Source organism: Nannospalax galili, unplaced genomic scaffold, assembly GCF_000622305.1.
Source record: "Nannospalax galili isolate Female #2095 unplaced genomic scaffold, S.galili_v1.0 scaffold185, whole genome shotgun sequence".
NCBI classification, from domain to species: Eukaryota; Metazoa; Chordata; class Mammalia; order Rodentia; family Spalacidae; genus Nannospalax; species Nannospalax galili.
This window is the reverse complement of record NW_008355474.1, coordinates 810,211-830,795: the sequence shown is the minus strand read 5'-3', so window position 1 is coordinate 830,795 and position 20,585 is coordinate 810,211. Positions and strand designations below refer to the sequence as shown.

The window sequence follows — 20,585 nt, the reverse complement described above, 5'->3', positions numbered from 1 at the left end:
GCTCGGGCACGGTTCCGGCGGGGCCACCGGCGGATAGCGCCCGGGACCGGGTGTGCTGCGGGGCCGCTCTGCGCAGCCGCGGGCAGGGCACGGCTCGGGCGCGCTGCGGAACCGGGCAGGGGCCCGCAACTTTATCTCGGTCTTCCTGGAGTGAGCAAGCATCGGACTGTATCGGAAACCGTAGAAGTGTGGGCTGGGTTTTCGCAGCCCCGCCTGGCTCTGCTCCAGGTGGTCTCCGATTTCGTAGTGACGCTTCTTAGGCAAAGGGGTGCTGCCTCCCCGGAATGTGGTGCGATCCGGGTGGCCCTGGCTTCCCTGCCACCCAGGGTATTACTGTTAATGGCTGCACTTTTACTGGGTATCTTGGTTTCTAATTCTGCAGCATAAGAAACCATAAGGCGATGAGCATCACTACGACTTCCGTAACTTCTTTCCTAGCTAAAGTCTGGCCCGGCTTGGTGGCACACCTGAAAATCATAGCACTCAGAAGCTGGAAGCCAGCCTGGACAACGTAGTAAAACTGTATCAGAAACAGCAGTAAAACAACAGAAATGTAAAACTTTTAAAAAATAACTGTTATCTGGAGCTGGGCTAGTGGTGCCCGCCTGAAATCCCAGCATATGGGAGGTTGAGGCAAGAGGATCCCAGTAAACAGAAGCGAGCCTGGGGCTACATAGCAAAAGAAACGAACAAACAAGTTACTATCTAATAGAGACTATTCATACCACTGTCCTCACGTTTATATGTTGAAATTCTAGCCCCCAATGTGACCTTATCGAAAGGTGGGGCTTTGGTGAGGTTAAGATTAGCTCATGTGGTCCTGGTGGTGGTGGCGGCATCTCTAATCCCAGCACTATGGAGGCAGAGGTAACGGATCTCTATGAGTTAGAGGCCAGCCTGGTCTACATAGTGAGTTCCAGGCCAGCCGGGGCTACAGGAAGACGCTGTCTCAAAAAGACAAAAAAGAAAAAAGAAAAAAAGATTAGCTCATTGTGGACAGAGCCCTTAGGAATCAGATTAACATCCTTATAAAAGCACCCAGAGATGGGGGAAATAGCTCTTCTGATAAGTCTTCTGGTAAATGTGCCTGCTGCCAAGCCTGATGACCTGAGTTTGATCCCCGGAAAAGCCACATGGTGGAAGAGGGGAACTGACCACAGCTCGTTGTCCTCTGACCTCCACACGTGCTATTTTCCAAGCACACACACACACACACACACACACACACACACACACACACATACACATCTCTTCACCTCTTGATCTGGGACTTCATAGCTTCCAGGATTATAAGCAGTAAGTTTGTTGTGTATAAGCCACCTAAGTTTATGGTATTTTTGTTACAGCAGCTCAAGCGGACAGACATTATCTTAGGACAGATTTGCAACAGTGAGGTTTCCTGGGCAAAAGATAAGCCCTGCTGTGGTTGATGATGGCTGGCCTGCTTTCGCTCCTGGAAAGGAGTGTACCAGTTCGCCTGCCAAAAAACAGAGGTTAAATATTGCTAAAACCATTTTTTAGTTGATTAACCAGATATAATACGCCTTTTTTTTTTTGGTCTGTTTTGAGACAGGGTCTCCCTCCCTGTAGCCCCAGCTGTCCTGGAACTCACTATGTAGACCAGGCTGGCCTCGAATTCACAAAGACCCACCTGCCTCTGCCTCCCAAGAGCTGGGATTAAAGGCGTGCACTACCATGCCTGGCATAATACAATCTTTTTATTTAACTCCCATTTCTTTTATCATCATCAGGGCCATTTTTCCAGGTGAGTGCACTAACTGGCGTGCCTGGTGCTAAAGCGTTAGCTCTCCACCAGCTTTATTACCCTCTGTGGCTGTTTGTATCTTGCTCTGTGTTCAGAGAGATTTATTTCCCAACCTTTCTATTGAATTTTTCATTTTTGGTGAGAAACTTTATGTTCAAGTGTGCTTGTTTATCTCTGGTGGTTCTTTTTTGTCGTTCTTTTTTTAAAATTCAGGTATAATTTACATTTCTTGAGCGTACAGCTTGATGAGTTTTGATAAATGTGCAAAGAAGTACAAGCTGGTAGTATATTTTGGTGGTAGAGTGCTTGCCTAACATGCAGACAGTTCTGTGTTCCACCCCCAGCACCACATAAACCAGGCACACATCTGTAATCCAAGCACTTGAGTGGTGGAGATAGGAAGGTCAGAAGTTCAGACTCACCCTTGGCTACATAGAGTGAGAGGCCATCTGGGATACATGAGTCTCTCTCTCTCTCTCTCTCTCTCTCTCTCTCTCTCTCTCTCTCTCTCTCTCTCTCACACACACACACACACACACACACACACACACACACACACACAAAACCACTACCTCGATCAGAATAGAACAGACCTGGCTCCCCAAATGTTCCTCTTTGTCAAGTGGTGAAGCAGCCCCTAAGCACATTCAGGTAGTAATAGGACCACAAGGCCTGCTACTGCATCTGCTAGGTGGACCTCCCTCATTTTTAGACTCCGCTAGTTAAGAAACAGCAAGCCCAAGTAGATCCAGGCAGCCGATTACTTACAGAAAGCAAAACCAGAGCCAACTTTGTGTCAGCTTCTACAGTTTAATTCTATGAACAACACAGCAGGGCCAGATGACAGAAGGCATGGTGATAGCTCCCTATGACTGAGAAGAGAACCTAAGCAGTTTCACAGTGCCCTCCAGGAAGAAAGGGGGTCAGGAGGAACTACTGTACTCCACTGAAACAAGGAAGGGGAATGTGAAATGGCTGGAAGCTGTCCTCCCACAATGTGGGGGTGTTCCTCCCTAGTCTGTTGGCATCCCCTGGCCCAAGGAAGAGATAGTGCAGTACACTATGATAAAACTTGGGTCTGACTGTGATCCAGCCTCATCCACACAGTGATAGACAGTCCTCTGCCACGGTTGTTTCCACAACTCCCTCCCCCTGCTACTCCAATCTTTCCTGTGTCCAGGCAAGAATTCTTCTCAGATCAGGTGTGGTGGCACACACCTCAAGAGGCTGAGGCAGGAGGATAAAGAGTTCTAGGCTATCCTGTCATATATAGAGAAGCCCTCTCTTTATAAACAAAAAGAAAAATGAAGGATGGAAAGACAGAAGGAAGGGAGGGAAGCTTGGCAGCACATGCTTATAATCCCACCACTTGAGAGGCAGAAGCAGGAGGATCAGGAGTTCAAGATTTTCCTCAACTACTAGAGTGTGTGAAGCCAGCCTGGGCTACATGAGACCCTACCTCTAACAAGCAAGTAGCTGTACATATAGAAGCTTGGACCACAGCCCAGTTTCTCTGAAGTCCCATCAGATGAGAATGATCAGCACTCTGAGTCCAGCAGAATGATTAGGGCCATTTGGAAGATGCTCTGGCCCGGATACCCAGCCAGAACCAAGCTAGCTGTCTCAGATGCCACAGGGGTTCAACCTTAGTGCCACCCTGATTTCTCTCTAAGCTGGAAGAGAGACTGTCCCACTTTTCATGGTTTGTCAGGCCAAATGCAGCAAGATGCTACCCTGGCTGACAAACAGGAAGCCCTGGGCACCATGACTGTCAATTCATGCATAGAGTAAATACTTCATGCATACAGTAAACTCCTTATGCATACAGTAAGCTCTGCTTTTAAGAGAAGCTGAGAAGTTCCTGGTTAGAATCAAACACACACACACACACACACACACACACACACACACACACACACACACACAGAGTGACAGAGAGCAATCAGAGAGAGACAGAGAAACAGAGGCAGAGACAGAGACAGAGACACAGAGAGAGCTCTCCTTTGTTAGCACTGGCTTCCTTTGCCTAAGTTATTGCAGATAGGTAGGAGAGAGGAGAGGAAGAGTGAGAATTAAGGTTGTGGACTCGGTCTTTCTCAGTCAACTGGAGCCTCCTTTCCCAGCCTTAGAGGTAAACATTCTACAGTAAGAGCTGCCCGTCCTGAGGCAGCTGCAGTTGGAATCCACAGCACCTGTCTGAAACATGTTCCTTTGGGAGGTAAGCTTTGTTTGATCACCTACCTTTGTGAGTTTCTTCTTTAAAGTGCATTCTAGGGCTGGGGAAATGGCTCAACTGGTGGCAGTGCTTCTGTTCAAACATAGGAACCTGAGTTTGGATCCCAAGCACCAAAGTAGGAGAGGAAAAAAAAAAAAAAAAAAAAAAAGAGTGGCCACAAAAGCACCTGCTGGCCACCAGCCTAGCTAAAAAGCAGGCAGCCCCAGGTTTCATGAGAGACTCTGCTTCATGGATATAAGGTAAAGAATGTTAGAGCAGGATACCTGATATCCTCCTCTGGCCTCTGCACACATACACATGGTACATATACTTGCAAGTATCACACATATACCACACACAGACTCCATTCCATGTTTTGTTAACACTGTCACCTGGTGACCCAGGGCATGAAATGTTAACGTCCCAAGTGATTCCTACTGCTGAGTACTTTTGGCTGTAAAGGCATCACCTTTGTCTGGCTAGATGTATCTGGAGAATCCATATATGCAACACAGAATAGTAGGGTCTACCAGGTGTCACAGTGTACCCCTGTAATCCTAGCACACGGGAGGCAGAGGCAGAATTGTGAAGCAATCTCTGTCTGAAAAAAATAGTGGGTAGCCAGGTGTGGTGATGTGCACCTTTAATCCCAGCACTCAGGAGGAGCAGGCAGACAGATCTCTGTGAGATCAAGGCCAGCCCAGTCTACATAGCAAGTTCTAGGCAAGCTGGGGCTACAGGGAGACCTTGTCTCAAAAAGACGGAAAAAAAAAAGGGGGGGGGTTTGGTGGCTCACTCCTATAAATCTCGCACTTGGGAGATAGAAGCAGGAGGATCATGAGTTCAAGGTCAGCCTTGGCTACATAACAAGTTTGAGGCTAGCTTGGGCTATAAAAGACCCTGTCTCAAAAAAACAAAAAAGAGCCAGGCATGGTGTCCCATACCTATAATCCAGTACTCAGGAGGCACAGGCAAGAGGATTGCCCACAAGTTTGGGCCAACCTGGTCTATATAATGAGTTCTAGATTAGCCATGACTGCATAGCATGACTATGTCTCAAATAACAAAATATATAATAGAACCTTCATTTTCTATGCATATGGGGACTGCTATGTCATATTTGAGAAAAGTTATTTTCTTCAGTCAACATCCAACAGTACCCTCAGTGGGAAAGTAGGAGACCCATCTGGTCTACTCACCAGAACCGTCTGGGTTTAAGTACCCAGACCATGAGTTCTCTTGGCCACTCAGCTGTGTAGCTAATGTCCAGGCACATTGGCCATGCTTCTTTGGCCTTGTGTTATGCTGGGATCATGGAGTTTTCTTTTAGCTTCATTCAGTCCTGGATAGCTTGCCCCGTCCTGGGTGACAGTGACTATGTTTTTTATTGAGCAGCGTAGGACTGACCTGGCTTCCACCAATGCTCATGGTGAAAGGGTCCTTTTCCATGACAACCATGTTGAAACGATCTTACTCAAGTGTCATAATGTTCTTCCTATGCAACTTGGGACTTACTTATCCCCTGACCCAGCCACTGGGCACTCAAGACTGCCAACCCATTGGCTGCTGCTCATGAGTCAGTAAAAATATAGCAAGGTGCATCATGATTGATGTTTGACTGGCCATATCCCACAGACCTTGTCTCTGCCTATTGGATGAAGTTCCCTTTCTGTGCAAAATTGTTCAAATTGTGGCAACACAGCACAGCTGCTTGGTGCATTCCACAGGCCACTAGCTCAGCTGACCAGTCCTCCAATCAGGTCTAGGTTCACAAGGACCTTAGCATTAGAGGACCCCAAGAAAGCCAAGGTACCGGCCAAGACTCAGCCTCTGCGTTAGCCATAGCTGGTGTCTTGTCGGCTCCCTTTTTTGCCCAAGTGAGAACTCCTACAGTCTCATGGTTGGCTCCTTTCAAGGAATTCTGTCCTTGGGTGACACATGCTTGCTGGGCACTGTTCACCCCACTAGAGTTTTCATCCCCGTTCCATCCCAAATGAAGGTGTTAAACTGGGTGTGGGGACTTATATCTGCCTTCCCAGCACTCAAGAGGTTGAGGCAGGAGGATCATTATGAATTCAAGGCCAGACTGGGTTACATAGTGAGTTCTAGGCCATCCTGGTCTGCAAGTGTGAGACCCTGTCTCACAAAAGAAAAATATTCCATCGCTTTGGAGAGAGAGGCAGGCAGATTTCTGTGAGTTCAGGCCTGGTCTACACAGTGAGTTCCAGGCCAGCCAGGGCTGCATAGTGAGAGTCTCTCTTAAAACAAAACATTTTTTTAAAGTTAGAATATAAAGACACCCAGGGTCTGTGAGATGACTTAGCAGATAAAGGTATTTGCCAACTAGACTGAAGACTGGAGTTCAATTTCAGAAACCTATATGGTGGAAAGAGAGAATGGACTTCCACAGGTTGCCCCCTGACCTCCACACAGGTACTGTGATATGTGTACTCCCCAGGATAAATAAATGTGAAAAAAATTAAGACATCTCATTTATCAGTAATCACAGACATACAATAACAAGGTGGCTGTTGCCACTCAGACAAGGGGTCTAGAGCTCAGAATTGAGTATAAAACTTACAGATGCCTTTGCCTCAGATGATGAGCTCCTTCCACAGGCTCCAATCTTTGTAATCATCCATCACAGACACTTTTCATTCAAGTCTCAATAGAAAAATTGGTAAGCTGGATGTGATGGTATATACCTGTAATCTATTATTTTTTTATTTTTTTGTCTTTTTGAGACAGGGTTTCCCTGTAGCCCCAGCTGGCCGGAACTCACTATGCAGACCAGGCTGGCCTCGAACTCACAGAGATCCACCTGCCTCTGCCTCCTAAGTGCTGGGATTAAAGGCGTGCGCCACCACACCCGGCTTGGGACAATTTTTTAATTATATTTTATTTTGTTTTGGGGAGACAGAGTGTCACTCTGTAGCCCAGGCTAGCCTGGAACTCAAGATCTTCCTGTCTCAACCTCCTAGATGCTAAGATTACAGGTATGTAGCCAGCGAGACTCCTTTTCCCTCCCCAGTCTGGGAGATAGTTCAAATGCACAATGTGATGGGGTGACTTCATCATCTGGGACCTGGGTTCACCAGTATGAATTCAGGCTGGGTCACAGTGGCCTGAATTGCTAAGTCCTCCCTCCGCCCCAATCGGGTAAGAATTCATCCCAGTGACCACTTGCATGGCAGCTGTGAACACACTCTGCAACAAGCCCTTATTGCACTTTGTATTTTCTCCTTCATGTCCACATCATGGTTGCAGCCAAAAGTGTCCTGGAGCGTGGGGTCAGTTGTTCAGCAATTGAGTGACTCTGTTCCTCTCAGTCAGCCTGGTACCCTCGTCTGTCAGTGGGATGAGCCAAGTCTGTGGTTTCACTGGAAACCAATAAGACTTTTTGTTCAGGTCTCTCTCTCTCACTTCTGGTAAGTGGCTCTCAGAGGTGGGTGTGGTGTGCACACCTTTAATCCCAGCACTCGGGAGGTAGAGACAGGTGGTTCTATGTGAGTAAAAGTCTAGCCAAGTCTATATAGTAAGTTCTAGGCCAGCCAGGACTACCTAGTAAGACCTTGTCTCAAAAAACAATCAACAGCAATAACAATAACAACTCAGTACATTTCTGAGTGGGTGATCGTTGTTCCTCCTGTCCCTTGGGTATTCTTGGATATTTTTTTTTACTTTAAATTATGTGTATATGTGTATGTGGGCTTGTACACATGTGTGCAGGTGCCCACAGAGGCCAGAGGCATCAGATCCCCTGAAAATGGAGGTACAGATAGCTGTGAGTCACCTGATATGGGTGTTAGGAACTGAACACAGGTCTTCTGGAAGGTCCTAACTGCTGAGTCATCTCTCCAGTCCCCCCCCCCTTTTTTTTTTTGCCATTTATCTATTGTTTTTGTTTGTTTAGAAAGGTCTCGTGTAACCCAGGCTAGCCTCAAACTTACTATATAGCTGAGGCTGGTCTTGAATTCTTGATCCTCCAATCTTTGAAGTGCTAGGAATTGTGTGTGTGGTACTAAGGATAGGACCCAGGTACTCATACATCCTAGGGCTTTCTTTTCTCTCTGAAAACTGATGTCACAGGTGAGTGCCACCATGACTGGCCAAGGATTTTTTCCCAGTACTGGGTTCTTACTGGTTCCAAGGCTCTCACTGCTTTGTTTCTTTGTTTTATAAACCACTCCATTGGGAATGGTCTGCTTTGTTCTGTTTTTGTTAAGCCTCACACTTCCTATGATCTTGGCCTTCCCTGTTGGTGCAGGGAATATCTTAATGCCTAGAGATTTTGATAGGACTTAGGGGACTTTGCAAAGGCTTCTGGGGCAGCCACCCCATTGTGCAGGCACTCATTTTGAGAGACGAACTCCTCAGAAAAGCGTTTTCTTCCTTTTTAGTTATACCCATCTCCTTTGTGGGGAATCCTAACTTATTTTCCTGTTTTCTCACCTCTTCCCGAAGTTTCTGTGACTGTTGTTCACATCCACAGTGTCACTTAGTCTCTAATACTTATAGCTAATGCCTTTCCTACCTCTGTCACCAGTCTGTGGGCTTACAGACTAATCTACACACTTTTTAATCTCCACAGGCCCTGGAAAAGTCTCTAAAATGGCCATTCTTTGGCCCATTGTGTTCTAGCTGTGATCCTGTTCCAAGGAACAAGGTCAAAGTGTGCACATCATCCTGAGCTCCTCTCCTGGATCAGTCTCACTCTCTCTCGCTCTCTCTTACAAAGATTTATACATGCCTTTAATCCCAGATGATTTCTGTGAATTTGAGGCCAGCCTGGTCTACATAACGAGTTTCAGGCCAGCTGGGGCTACAGCAAGACCCTGTATCAAAAAAAAAAAAAAAAAGATTATTTTCAGTTATGTGTATGTGTAGAGTTTAACACCATGTGCCATGTACGTGGCATATCCTGAACTGGAGTTACAGGTACTTATGAGCTGTCTGATGTGGGTGCTGGGAACTGAGCCCAGGTCCTCTGCAAGAACAGTACATGCTTTTTTTTTTTTTGGTCTTTTTAAGACAGGGTCTCCCTATAGCCCCAGCTGGCCTGGAACTCACTATGTAGACCAGGTTGGCCTTGAACTCACAGAGATTCACCTGCCTCTGCCTCCTGACTGCTGAAAGGCATGTGCCTCATGCCCAGCCAATACATGCTCTTAACCATTGAATCATTTCTCCAGCTCCCTGGTTCTGTGTCTTTTATCCAACCCCTGCCAAACCATGTCAGCTCTGCTCCACGTGGACTGACTTTCCACACCCACCATAAGGTCTTCTCTTAATACCAAGCCTCCAGAGGAATGCACATGCCAAGAGCACCTGATGGGTACAAGTGGTTTTATTATTTCTGCCTAGGAGAAGAATTCCAGCAAAAATGGGGCCACAGGGCCTATTTGGGCCTGTTCCCTGGCAGCAGTCCCACAGATAGTAGCTGGAACCCGTGTGTTGGAGCTGTCCAGGGGTGAGTGGGAGCCGCTGAAGAGGTACACTCTGGTCTGGACAGGCCACTGGCTTCAGCAGGAGACTCTCGGCCTTACCGATGCCGCTTTCGGATGCTCTGTAGCTCCTGGCAGATGGTGCTGAAGCTGGGCCGCTGTCCAGGCTCATAGGCCCAGCACTGCTCCATGAGCCTGAACACAGCATCAGGGCACAGGTCTGGGCAGGGCAAACGCCCCCCTGGGAGGACAGGCACAGCACACCAAGTATGAGGAGGGTGCCCCTGGGGTCAGACTGTTTAAGATACACTGTCCCCTGGGGCTGGAGAGATGGCTCAGAGGTTAAGAGCATTGACTGCTCTTGCAGGAGACCCAGGTTCGATTCCCAGTACCCACATGGCGGCTATGAGCCGTCCTTAACTCCTGTTCCAGGGGAATCTGAAGCCCTCTTCTGATCTCCGTGGCATTGCACAACATGGGTACACTTTGGGCCTGCATACACTCACATACATGCAGGCAATATACTCATACACATAAAATAAAAATAATAAAATATTTTAAAAAAGATACACTGCCACTAAAGAACAACTAATGTCTACAAAGGACTCCAAGACAGGGGCCTGGGTTCTAATCTCCAACCTACCATGTGCTGTGTGATATTTGCAAATCTCAGTTTTTTCATCTGTTCAAGAGGTCTATTAATCTCTTCTCTACATGTAATGAAGGGTAATAACACATGGCCCAGTGGAAACAGGTTCATCACCCATGGTAACTGCAGATTGTTCTTATTCTGCCCCAGGATCCAGTGGGAGGTATGGAGGAGGAAGCATCCAACTGGGATATGGAGTAGGGGCTTGTCCATGAGGCACCATCATGTGTGGGGTGGCCTTACCCTTTTCCACAAACTCCCGTGTCTGCTGATTGCTGAGGCTGGGATAGGGCGAGGCCCCCAAGCTGAAGGTCTCCCAGAGTAAGATGCCGAAGCTCCATACATCACTCTCTGAAGAATAGCGACCTGCAGAAGAGGCAAGGCAACATAAGGGAACTGCCCACACCCAGGGGCCCAGAGTCCACCCATGCCCAGCTCCCAGCCTTGCAGCCTAGGGTAGGTGAGGGTCAAGTACCATAGTTAAGGGCCTCAGGGGCAGTCCACTTCACAGGCACTTGTCTCAGGCCCCCTGAGGCTGCATAAACCCCATCAGCTTCTTCTCGGGACATCCCAAAGTCACTGATCTTCAGGACATTCTTCTCCGTCACCAGACAGTTCCTAGCAGCCAGGTCCCTGAGTGAAGCAGGCAGAGAAGTTAGTATCCTCCAGCCAATATCACCCTCCCAGCTGGGTCAAGCACTCCAGACAAAACAAAAGCTGCTTCTTGGGAATGAGGAGATGGCTCAATTGGCAAAGTGCCTACTCTGTAAACATGAGGATCTGAGTTCAGATCTCCAGCATCTACAGAAAAAGACACCCCAGCACTGGGATCAGAGACAGACGAATCCCTGGAGGTCATTGGTCAGCCTAGTCAATCCATGAGCTCCAGGTTCAGTGAGAGACCCTATTTAAAAAAATAAGGTGATTGTGGTGGTACATGCCTTTAATCCCAGCACTTGGGAGGCAGGTGGATCCCTGTGAGTTCAAGGCCAGCCTGGTCTACATAGTGAGTTCCAGGCCGGCTGGGAGCTGGGGCTACAGGGAGATCCTGTCTCAAAAAGACAATAAATAAATAAATAAATAAATAAATAAATAAAATAAAATAAAATAAAAAGGTGGTAGGGATAGAGAGATGGCTCAAGCAGTTAAGAGCCCTGGCTGGTTCAATTCCTAGCAACCATAGTGTGGCTAACACCTGTTTGTAACTCCAGTTCCAGGAGAATCTGATGCCCTCTTCTGACTTCTGCAAGCATTGCATGACATGAGCACACATATATTCAGGCAATACATTCATACACAAAATACAAATAATAAATAATATTTTTTTAAAAAGGTGGTGAATGCCAGGCTTGGTGGCGCACGCCTTTAATCCCAGCACTGGGGAGGCAGAGGCAGGCAGACCTCTGTGAGTTCAAGGCCAGCCTGGTCTACATAGTGAGTTCCAGGACAGCTGGGGCTACAGGGAGACCCTGTCTCAAAAAGACCAAAACAAACAAACAAACAAAAAACAAAATAAAACAAAAACCACACAACACATACAGTACTAGAGACCAATTCTGCCTGGGAAGCTAATGCCTTGTGGCCAGGGGGGCGCAGGTCAACAGCACCCTACTCTAATGGGGGTTGCTAGAACCTCCATCCCACTCACCGATGGATACAACATTTGCTCTCCAAGTACTCCATGCCTGAGGCAGCGTCACCCACCATCTGCAGCAGAGTCTTCACCCGAAGTCGGGCTCCCTCTGTCCGAAGGAAGGTCAGGAAGTCGCCCCCTAGAGATGAGGGCAGCCTTGAGTCATGGATTGGGGAGGTACCTGGCAAGCTAGGTCCACATCCTGAAGACCAGCATCTCTGCTCACCCAGCACCTCCACTCACCCAGCACCTTTACTAACCTTGTACCAGCTCCATGACGATGTAGATGGGTTGTTTCTGTGTGCAGACACCGATGAGACGCACAATGTTGGGGTGACTGTACTGCTTCAGGATCCTGTGGGGCACTGCTGCTTAGGCTATGAGTGGTCTGTGCTCACAACCCTCTACCCCTGTCACCTGCCCCCTGCCTCCTATGAGGAGCCCCAGAGAAGACAGAAGGCCACAGGAGAAAAGGGCTTGGCATTGGAGGCCAGCAGCACTGGATACGTGACCTCAGGTAGGGCTCTGGCCCCTTGTCACTGTGTATGCTACCTGAGTGTAAGGAGGCCTGGACAGTTAAATGATACCAAAGAAGTCAAGTACTTCATGTGCCAGGCCATGCACGAAGGAACCCATCCATATGTGTGGACTCTCCGATCATCTTTGTTTTATTACTTACCTTGCTTCTTGCAGAAACTTGGCCTTGAGGTCAGGTGGTAGCGTCTCTCGACAAGACTTCACAGCTACGGGGGTATTGTCCGCTCGTAGGCGCCCACTGAACACTTCACCAAAGTTCCCCTGAAATGGCCTTGGGCTCACACAAGTTGCTGGTACTGCAGTCCTTAAAAGGACAACCTATCTTGTCCCCAAACCCCTCATGCTGACTTGTCATTCTGGCTCTTTAGAAAATTTCCCCCTAGTGGGGACACAAAGAAGGATGGTTGTGGAAAGCTACCTATGACATGCCATATTATCTGAGAAGTGACACAGAAAAATCCAGAAATCATTTTACACTGGGCTGGAAAAATGTTCTAATTTTTAGGAAAGTAACAGGTATTTTGTAGCTTATGTTAACAGAGATGCTTGATAAGAACCCCTTGAAAGGGGTTGGGTGCTAGCTTCTGGGAGCCTAGGAGGGTTGGTATTCTCTGTTTTCTGGGCAAGGAGTCAGGATACAAGCTGAGAATCAAAGCAAGACAGGGAGATACTCCAGGACTATAGAGGCAAAATCTGAGGTGTAACTTGGTGAGGGGCTTAGAGGAAGCAAGTGCAGGGTAACAGGTAGAACCCTGGAGCCTCAGGGTGGGAGAGGTGAGCTTACCCGTCCAATCTGCTCACCCAACACCAGGTCCTCATGGTTTAGCACCCACTTGTCCTGGAAGAAGAGGTTAGGGATTCAGAAGTCAGCAAAGAGAAGGGGTGCTGGGCCCTGTGAAAAGCTGAACAGCTCTCCTGACACTGTCTGTCTTGGAGCCTCAGTGTGTTACTCTGGCTAATAGTGTTGTCCTCATAAGGACAACACTCAAGACGATTCAGAGACCAGCTTAATTACCAGCCTGGCAATATATGGTCTATGGATGGGAACAGGCTTGACATCCCAAACCCAAAAGGAAGCTGGCCACTTAGTGGGGTGGGGCTCATTTTATAGTCTGTATGTATAATGGGGAAGCATAGTGCTGACCTGTGGTCCTCAAGCACAACAAAGGCCAGGCTGGCTACAGGCTCACCTTGGGCACTGCCCTGTACAGAATAACACCACTCTTCTTAGTAAGGGGCTGCTGGGAGCACAGCAGGTGGTTGATGAGCAAGGGGATGCTGGGAAAGCCATCCCCTTCCAGCCGGTATAGGTTCTGTGGGGTAGAGGGGACTGAGGTCAGCAGCCTTGGATGCTGAGGAGGCCTGAGCTCTGGGAGAGGACAGGAAGAGCAGCAGAGGAGAAAGGGACTACCTAGTGAAGGCACTGGAGAGTGGTACATGGCACCCGTTACCTTTTTTCTTAGGACACAGGGATGTAGGTATTCTCTGTGGCTCCCTCCAAACTGGGTTAGAGAGGAGGCACCTAAGATGTAGCAGCTACTCCCTACTCCCTCAAGGTCATCCAGCTCTAGGTCATTTTTCTGAGAGAGAACAGGAAGCAAAGAGAGGGGCCCAGAAGGCTCAGGTTCCCAGCCCCACTCACATCCAAGTATTGGATGATGAAGTGCCGGGGCTGACCATCCCACAGCACTGACAGCACGTACTCCTGCTTGCCCTGGCTCTCCCGCACCAGAAAGTCCCCGGAGTGTGTCAGCAACTCAGCCACCTCCGCCCGTGGGATGGCCCCATGGTACCACAGCTGCTCATGCAAAGGCTTCTGCACCTCAGGAACGAGCTGCAGTGGTGGGGGGAGCTGCGAGGAATGTGCAGGGATCATTGAACTGGCGCACTGGTGGAAGACTGCTGGGCTAGTGTGGGGGTCTCCCTTTCCCTTATTCCCTCATCCTTACAGCTGTTCAAGTGACAGTAGAGCCATCTGCAGCCTTGGAGCTGGCAGTGGCCTGACACAAGTTCACTCTGGACAAAACCGGGATGGGAAGTCTAGGCTGGCAGATCTCAACCAAGCTAGTATCTTTCCTCTGAGCCATAGACTTTCCCACCCCTCCCAAAGCAGGCAGTCATGGGGTAGCCAAAGTTGCAGGAGGGTACACTGGGTAGGCAGGGCTTGGAGGCATCTGTAGCCTGGAATCCCAGGGAAGAGAAGGACACCCCCAATGCAAACAGCCTGGGTGGGGCCTCCTCTCTAGGGCACCCCTGTATAATCAACCCAAAACATCAAGGCAGGAAGTCTGGGGATCATATTTGAGACCCATGGCCTGGCCTACCTAGATGGGTAGAGGTAGAAGCTCAGCCTGGGCACCACTCACAGAGAACTTGGGGCGGAAGATTCCAGAGAAGTGGCTCTTAAGGATCTCCAACGTAGGTGTCCTTCCCCCCTCTCGCTCCTGCTCCTGAGGCCAGGGACAGACGTCAGCGGGTGGCCAGGCTTGGGGAGGGGGAGGGCAAAAATGAGGAGCACAGCCCCTGCGGGCAAGCATGGCTGGCAAATGAGGGCAAGGTGGGAGCAGGGTGTCTCACCACAGAGGAGGTAGAGTGACGGTCATCCTGCAGGAGTGACACAGCTGGGGGTTCGCTAGAGCCCAGCTGCTCCAGCTTGCTCTGCAGCAGTTCCTGCTGGGCCTGTAGTTTGTCCTGACTGCACAGTGCTACCTGAAGCCCCTGTATGGCCTCTTGCAGCATCTGCTTCTTGCTTAGAAGCTGTATCCTGCAGGCAGGAGCAGGACAAAGGGAGGGCAGAGAGACACTCAGTCTGTAGCTTGCATGCACAATAGAGGGGGACCAGGAGGCTACGGCAGGTGGGGCCTGCTCACCGGTCCCGGGGGTGTGTGTTCTGCTCCTCATGCTGGAGCTCACGTTGCAGCTCACTAACCACCTCCCGCCGACTTAGCACCACCTTGGTGGCCACAGCCAGCTCATCTGTCACAGAGGTCAGCCTACATCCAAAGGCAGAATAGTGAAAGCTGTGCCCCACCCCATGAGCACCCCTGTAGAGCCAAGCAAGCCTGGCTGCCTAGCTGACATCCACATCCACACACATAGTCTGCTGGGAGCCCGCCCTGGCCCAGGTACTGAACCACCACACACGTGTGTTGCACACTCTCCAAAGTCAGCTCGTTTAGCTGCAGTTCCCCAGGTTCTAGCTGTTCACCCTCTTCAAGAAGTGACTCGTCAAAGGTGATGCAAGGTGGGACATCAGGGGCAGATCTGTGGGTGGATAGGATGCCCTTCAGTGAATAGGCCGGGAGTTCTGGAGCCCAGGAGGTACAAGGACAAGGACTGGCTTACCCATGCTGTCTCAGAAAGCCTAGGTACTCCAGCTCGGGCTGGATACGGGCAGCAGCTGCCGCCAACTCCTGGTGAATGACCACCACATCGTCCTGCACCAGACTGCTGATCTCCAAGTACTCCTGCAGGATATCCTTCCTGTCTCCCACCCATAGAAACCTGAGTCAGAGGACCTCACTCTGGGTAAGAAGGGCAACTCAGCTTAGGACACTGGGTTCAGGGGAAATAGTAGCCTGACACTAGCATGATCTTAGGCAAATCATTTAAACCTTCCCTGACCTACTCCCTGACAGGATTATAGGCACACGGTAGAAACAAGGACCCAGTAAGATCCTGTGGGAAGTGCCTGGTACATAGGAAGTACTGAGTAACTGGCCCCCAATAAATGTATTAAGCCGTTGATATGCTGCTGACTGCCAAGTCTGTATCTCCCAGGCCTAGCATCTCTGGAAAGCTCCAGTCTCTTTACTTACTACTGGTTAGAATGGGGTGGGGCTGCAGGCTTACAGGATGAGCACCATCTCCTCGTGCAAGTCCTGCAGTGACTGCAGCAGGCCGGGCAGCATGAGTTGGTGGTAGTGCTGGTGGTGTAGCTGCGCAGCCCTCACACCCAGTACATAGCGGTTGTGGTGGGCAAAGAGCTTCCACAGGCTGCGCACGTACTTGTCCTTGGCTTTGTCTCGGTCCTTGTCTGCCAGGCAGAAGGTGAGAGGGGTGTGTGTGTGTGTCTGTGTGTCTGTGTGTGTGTGGGAGAGAGAGAGAGAGAGAGAGAGAGAGAGAGAGAGAGAGAGAGATCCCAGAGTCCTAGGCAGCCCCTGTTCCCTGGGCACCGGCGGACAGGTCTACCGGTTTGGGTTCTCTACCCAACAGTGAAGAAAGCTCCAAACCTTTGCTGGCCTCCTGGTACTTGCGCCTCGCCTGGGCACTGTCCCGTACCAGGGACCGGTACTGGTTCTTCAGCTTTTCAATGTCCTGGCTGTGGATCTGGGGAGGAAAGGATGGCCAGTGTGAGGTGGCAGTTACTTAAGCATGGGAGATTTCCCATCTGAGCTCTGGAAAGTTTCTGCCATTCAGGTTAGCAGGATGTCCAAGTTCATCTTCTGGAAGAGTCTGGAGACTTCTGGGGAAGCTGACTGTTAAGGCTAGGGTCAAAGGAGCTGAGTTATAGACAGGCTGCTAAAGGAGGCAGAAAGGAGGCTGAAGCAGGCCACAACTGTTCCTCCTGGTGGCAGGTAGAGTCAGCTTCAGGTGTGTGTATTCACACAGACTCCACACACAAAAGCACCTTGGGCTTGGTTTCATACTGTGTTGTTATTGTATTGAAATTCATTATTTCTGATTTGAGGAGGCAGGGTCTCACTCCAGCCTAGGCTTACCTCAAACTCATTCTGTAGCCCAGGTTGGCCTTGAACTTGTGCTAATACTGTCTCTGCTGTGCTGAGATCACAGGCCTGAGCTAGTATATGCAACTTCATATTGAATTGGTATTATTTTAAAAATTTATTTCATTTTATTTGTGCATACCGCATGCCCATGGAAGCCAGAAAGGGGTGTTGGATCACTTGAAGCTAGAGGTATAGATGTTTGTGAGCCACCATGTACATGCTGGGATCTGAGTAGTAAGCATTCTTTTTTTAATTTTAATTTTATGTGTACGAATGAAAAGCCTGTATGTAGGTAGGTGCACCCATTTTATCCATTACCTGTGGAGGTTGGAAGATGGTGTCAGATCCCTTGGAACTAGAATTATGAGTTATGCATGGTTATTAGCTGCCATGTGGGTGCTAGGAATTAAACCTCTGCAAGAGCAGCCAGTGCTCTTAACCTCTGAGCCATCCTCCAGCCCCAGGGTAGTAAGCATTTTTTAACTCCTAAACCATCTTTCCAGCCCCTATTTTTAAAAGTTTTAAATAATTTTTTTTTTGTCTTTTTGAGACAGGGTCTCCCTGTACCTCCAGCTGTCCTGGAACTCACTATGTAGACCAGGCTGGCCTTGAACTCACACAGATCCTCCCCAGTGCTGGGATTAAAGGCGTGTGCCAAGACACCTGGCTTAATTAATTTTTTTTGAGACAAGGTTTCACTATGTAGCCCCAGCTGGCCTGGAATCCTCTATGCAGATCAGGATGGTCTCAAACTCACAGAGATCTGCCTGCCTCTGCCTCCTGAGTAAAGGCATGTACTACCACCTCCAGCCTTTTGAAAAAAATTATTTATTTATTTGTGTACTTGCATGTTCAAGCAGATGTGTGCATGCTACAGTGCACATGCAGCAGTCAGAGGACAATTGCAGGAGTTAGTTCTCTATTTCTACCATGTGGGATCTAGAGCTTGAACTCAGGCTGTCAGGCTTGGCAGCAAGTGTCTTTACATGCTGAGCCATCTCATGGGTCCTTGAATTTTCTTTTATTTTTTTAAGAAGTTTCCTGCTATCTACCCCAGGTTGGCCTAAAACTTGCAATCATCCTGCTTCTGTTTTCTGTTTCCTGAGTGCAAGGTTTACAGATGTGTGCCACCACAGCTGGCTTTTGAAATTCTTAACTTCCACAATTTTTTTGCATGCTATGCTCTTGGTAATAGAAACACTAGGTGGCAAGCCAAGACCAGAGTTCTCACCCCAGGTCCCCTGCCTCAGCGCTGGGACACAGTAAGCAGGCTCCATTTTGCTTCTTTGAATATCAGTTTCTCCATCTATAACTGATTACATGCATAGACTTAACCAGTCTTAAAGGACCAACTAGTAAATATTTCAGGATTGTAGGCTATAGGTTATCTGTGGCAATTACTTCATCCTGTCATTGAAATGATATTAGGACAAATGTGTTTCAATAAAATTTACCTATACAACTAGGCAGACCCTTGAAATAGAGTGGAATTAGTACTGTTTCGGGAAAAGTGAGGCAGATATGACCACCAGGGAGCACTATGGGTCCATGGTAAGACCCGGCAGAGGTGGAAGGGGTGTGGCGCCAGGAGGCTGACCAGCACAGTGAAGGATCAGCAGCTGCAGATAACCCAGTCCGTAACTGAAGAGCTGCCGGAATTTGGAGGTAGGCAGGTTCTCTGCCTCTGGGGCCTTCAGAGGAGCTGCTCTAGCCAAAGCAGATTTGGCCATTCCTCTCAGTCTCACCCGGGCGGGCGGTGCTGGACGCCACATACTGACTTGAGCTCCTCTTGAGACAATTCCTGGCCTCACCCATCCTGACCTCTCAGCACTTAGCTCAGGCACAATGTGCAGACAGGCCCTGCAGCTGGCCAGCCCAAGTGGGGAGAGGAAGGGAGGAAGCTGCAGCCGGGCCCATCAAGCCATCCTGGGGCCAGGCCTGCTGTCAGTGACTTCCACTTCCCCAAAGAACTTAGGCACTCTTGTGCAAAACTGCCCCTTTTAAAAAAAGGCTCCACATTGTGACAGTCCCCTTGGTGCACACCTACCTTGGTAAGGTCCTGCTGCAGCTGCTGCCACTGCTCATTGTAAGTCTTTCGCAGGTGCTGCCGCTCTCGGATCAGTATACTCAGCTTGCTCAGAGGCCCTGAGTTCAGATCTTCTGCATGTTGCCGCAGCACTCGGCTCAGCATCTCAGTCTGGCTGGTTATCTCAGCCCAGGACTATGGCACATGGCAGGATGGGGAGGCAGTGGGGATAGGACAATGGTTCCCAAGGCTGGACCTGCTACATCTCCAACCCCACCCCCAAGAGCTTTGGGAGAAGATGAGAGTAAGTGGGGTCCCATAGACACACACCTGGCTGACATGGCTGTCAGGGCCACTGCTCCAGCTCTGGCCTCCACTGTCTTGCAGCATGTGGTGAAGTAAACCTGCATATTCCCGGTCACTCTTGACCCTCTGGGTCATCCACTTCCTCATGCCCTCCAGTAAGCGAAGCTCAGCCTCCTGCATCTGCTGCACTGCCCCGTGGCCCCGGGGGCTACAAAGCTCTGAAGAGAAGCCCATAGTGGTGTCCTAGAGACAGAGACTAGGCCATCAGTGGGGGCAAAGCAGCAGTTGGAGATGGAGGGGCAGGGTAAAAAGCCTAAGAGTTGTAGGGTCAAGGAAGAGGTACCGGCAGGACACAAATGAGGTTCTGCCCAACAGAAAGAGCAGCCAGACCTGGGGCTGGCCCTCAGTGCTTGCTGTGCCCAGGCCAGGTCCCAGCATCAGTGGTCCCCTTTCCAGAACTGGATCAGGAACCAGCCTAGAGACCCCTACTAGGGTCCTTTCACCCGCACTATTCCTAGATGTTACTGGGTCCTGCACCAGAACTCTCAACAATGCTAAACTTGCTGGGCTGCAGCCTCAGGGAGCCACAGCAGGAGCACTGCACTGGGCTGTCTGCTCTTCCCAAGCCCCTAGCCCCACCCTGTCAGGTTTCAGGCTTCCTGGACTCCTGCCTGGCTCCAATCCGGTGCCCACCCACTGTCACCCCCTGCCCATGGCCCACATAACCTTCTGGACCTGAAGGGTGAAATTACCTTTCGAGAGCAGCAGCTCCTGGGGAACCCGACTCAATTCCTGCACCGGCAGTTCCTGATTTCTAGCTTCCTCCTCAGGCCTTGGGGCGGGGCGCTGGGGGGAAGGGGCGGCGGGCGGGAGTGGCCCCCCTAGTCTGCTCTGAATGCCCAGGGTCACAGCCTACATCAGGCCACGGAAACGGAAGGGAGGAGGAGGCCTGGGAAAGAATGGTCATGCAAAGTGGCCTGTAAGCCAGGCACTCCCCAGAGCCCTGAAACGTCCTGGGAAGGGGCCCAAAGGAGTGGAGGTGGCTCAAGGCAAGGTCCAAAGCAAAGTGCTGGGCCCAGGGAAGCCCAGGGTGTGCAAAGTCTGGGGACAAGGGTGAGTCTTGGTCGCAGTTAGGGTGGAAGGGAGGCTCAGTAGAGGAAGGTGGAAGCCTCCCCACCCCACTGGATTCCCTAAGGAGAGCTCAGGCGCTAGTCTCGATTTGAATATTATAAAATTTCCAAATAAATATCTTAAGGGGGGAGGCCTGTTTCTCAGACACA

The 20,585-nt window shown here is 49.7% G+C and overlaps 1 protein-coding gene across 2 annotated transcripts; it reads right to left on the bottom strand.

The window, feature by feature from the left end:
* Positions 1–9,312: 9,312 nt before the first annotated feature.
* Positions 9,313–20,137, bottom strand: Fes (FES proto-oncogene, tyrosine kinase). 2 transcript variants are annotated; one of them, XM_008852775.3, is made up of 19 exons: positions 20,058–20,137; positions 19,330–19,548; positions 19,021–19,194; positions 16,476–16,572; positions 16,096–16,279; positions 15,589–15,726; positions 15,388–15,507; positions 15,114–15,236; positions 14,821–15,007; positions 14,610–14,693; positions 13,886–14,095; positions 13,434–13,556; positions 13,028–13,081; positions 12,386–12,504; positions 11,967–12,061; positions 11,722–11,845; positions 10,549–10,706; positions 10,317–10,439; positions 9,313–9,665 (listed from the first exon to the last, which is right to left on the bottom strand). In XM_008852775.3, the coding sequence occupies exons 2-19, from the start codon at positions 19,537–19,539 to the stop codon at positions 9,523–9,525; spliced, it is 2,466 nt and encodes an 821-aa protein (XP_008850997.1). In that variant the 5' UTR covers positions 19,540–19,548; positions 20,058–20,137; the 3' UTR covers positions 9,313–9,522. The 2 variants fall into 2 exon arrangements, with proteins under 2 accessions (XP_008850997.1, XP_017658572.1); XM_017803083.2 differs by lacking the exon at positions 13,434–13,556 and having other exon boundaries at positions 9,318–9,665.
* Positions 20,138–20,585: the final 448 nt, after the last annotated feature.

Coding starts and splice junctions, on each gene's coding strand:
- Fes (XM_008852775.3), bottom strand. CDS start 19,539: ATGGGCTTCTCTTCAGAGCTTTGTAGCCCCCGGGGCCACGGGGCAGTG. Junction 10,707..11,721: donor AGCAAATGTTGTATCCATCG/GTGAGTGGGATG, acceptor TGCTTCACTCAG/GGACCTGGCTGCTAGGAACT. Junction 10,440..10,548: donor CCCTGAGGCCCTTAACTATG/GTACTTGACCCT, acceptor CCTCTTCTGCAG/GTCGCTATTCTTCAGAGAGT.